Source organism: Eimeria mitis, genomic scaffold (genome assembly GCF_000499745.2).
Source record: "Eimeria mitis Houghton genomic scaffold, Emh_scaff418, whole genome shotgun sequence".
In the NCBI taxonomy this organism is placed as follows: Eukaryota; Apicomplexa; class Conoidasida; order Eucoccidiorida; family Eimeriidae; genus Eimeria; species Eimeria mitis.
This window is the reverse complement of record NW_013572506.1, coordinates 11099-11440: the sequence shown is the minus strand read 5'-3', so window position 1 is coordinate 11440 and position 342 is coordinate 11099. Positions and strand designations below refer to the sequence as shown.

At 49.7% G+C, this 342-nt stretch overlaps 1 protein-coding gene across 1 annotated transcript in view; it reads right to left on the bottom strand.

Moving 5' to 3' along the window:
* EMH_0011500 (uncharacterized protein) overlaps positions 1-135 on the bottom strand; it is a gene marked incomplete at both ends in the record, with an annotated part of 2197 nt that extends 2062 nt beyond the window's left edge. Inside the window, one exon of the mRNA XM_013499290.1 lies at positions 124-135. Within this exon, the coding sequence (XP_013354744.1) occupies positions 124-135 (12 nt within the window). The remainder of the gene's footprint in view (positions 1-123) is intronic.
* Between the last annotated feature and the right edge of the window lie 207 nt (positions 136-342).

Here is a 342-nt window from a genome sequence, read left to right as displayed (position 1 = left end):
TAAACCCTAAACCCTAAACCCTAAACCCTAAACCCTAAACCCTAAACCCTAAACCCTAAACCCTAAATCCCAAACTATAAATTGCTAACACTTCACCTAAACCCTAAACCCTAAACCCTAAACCCTAGGGATCATCGAGGCGCAGCCGCCAGCTACAGATACAAACCCCAGGCCTCAGGCCCCCAGTACTAAACCCTAAACCCTAAACCCTAAAACCTAAACCCTAGAGAATACAGTAGAGGCGAACATAGCCTCAGTAAAAGCTAAACCCTAAACAATAAACAATAAACTGTGGAGGGGGGCCCCCCGCCACGCAGCTGGGGGGCCCCCGATGAGGCCCGG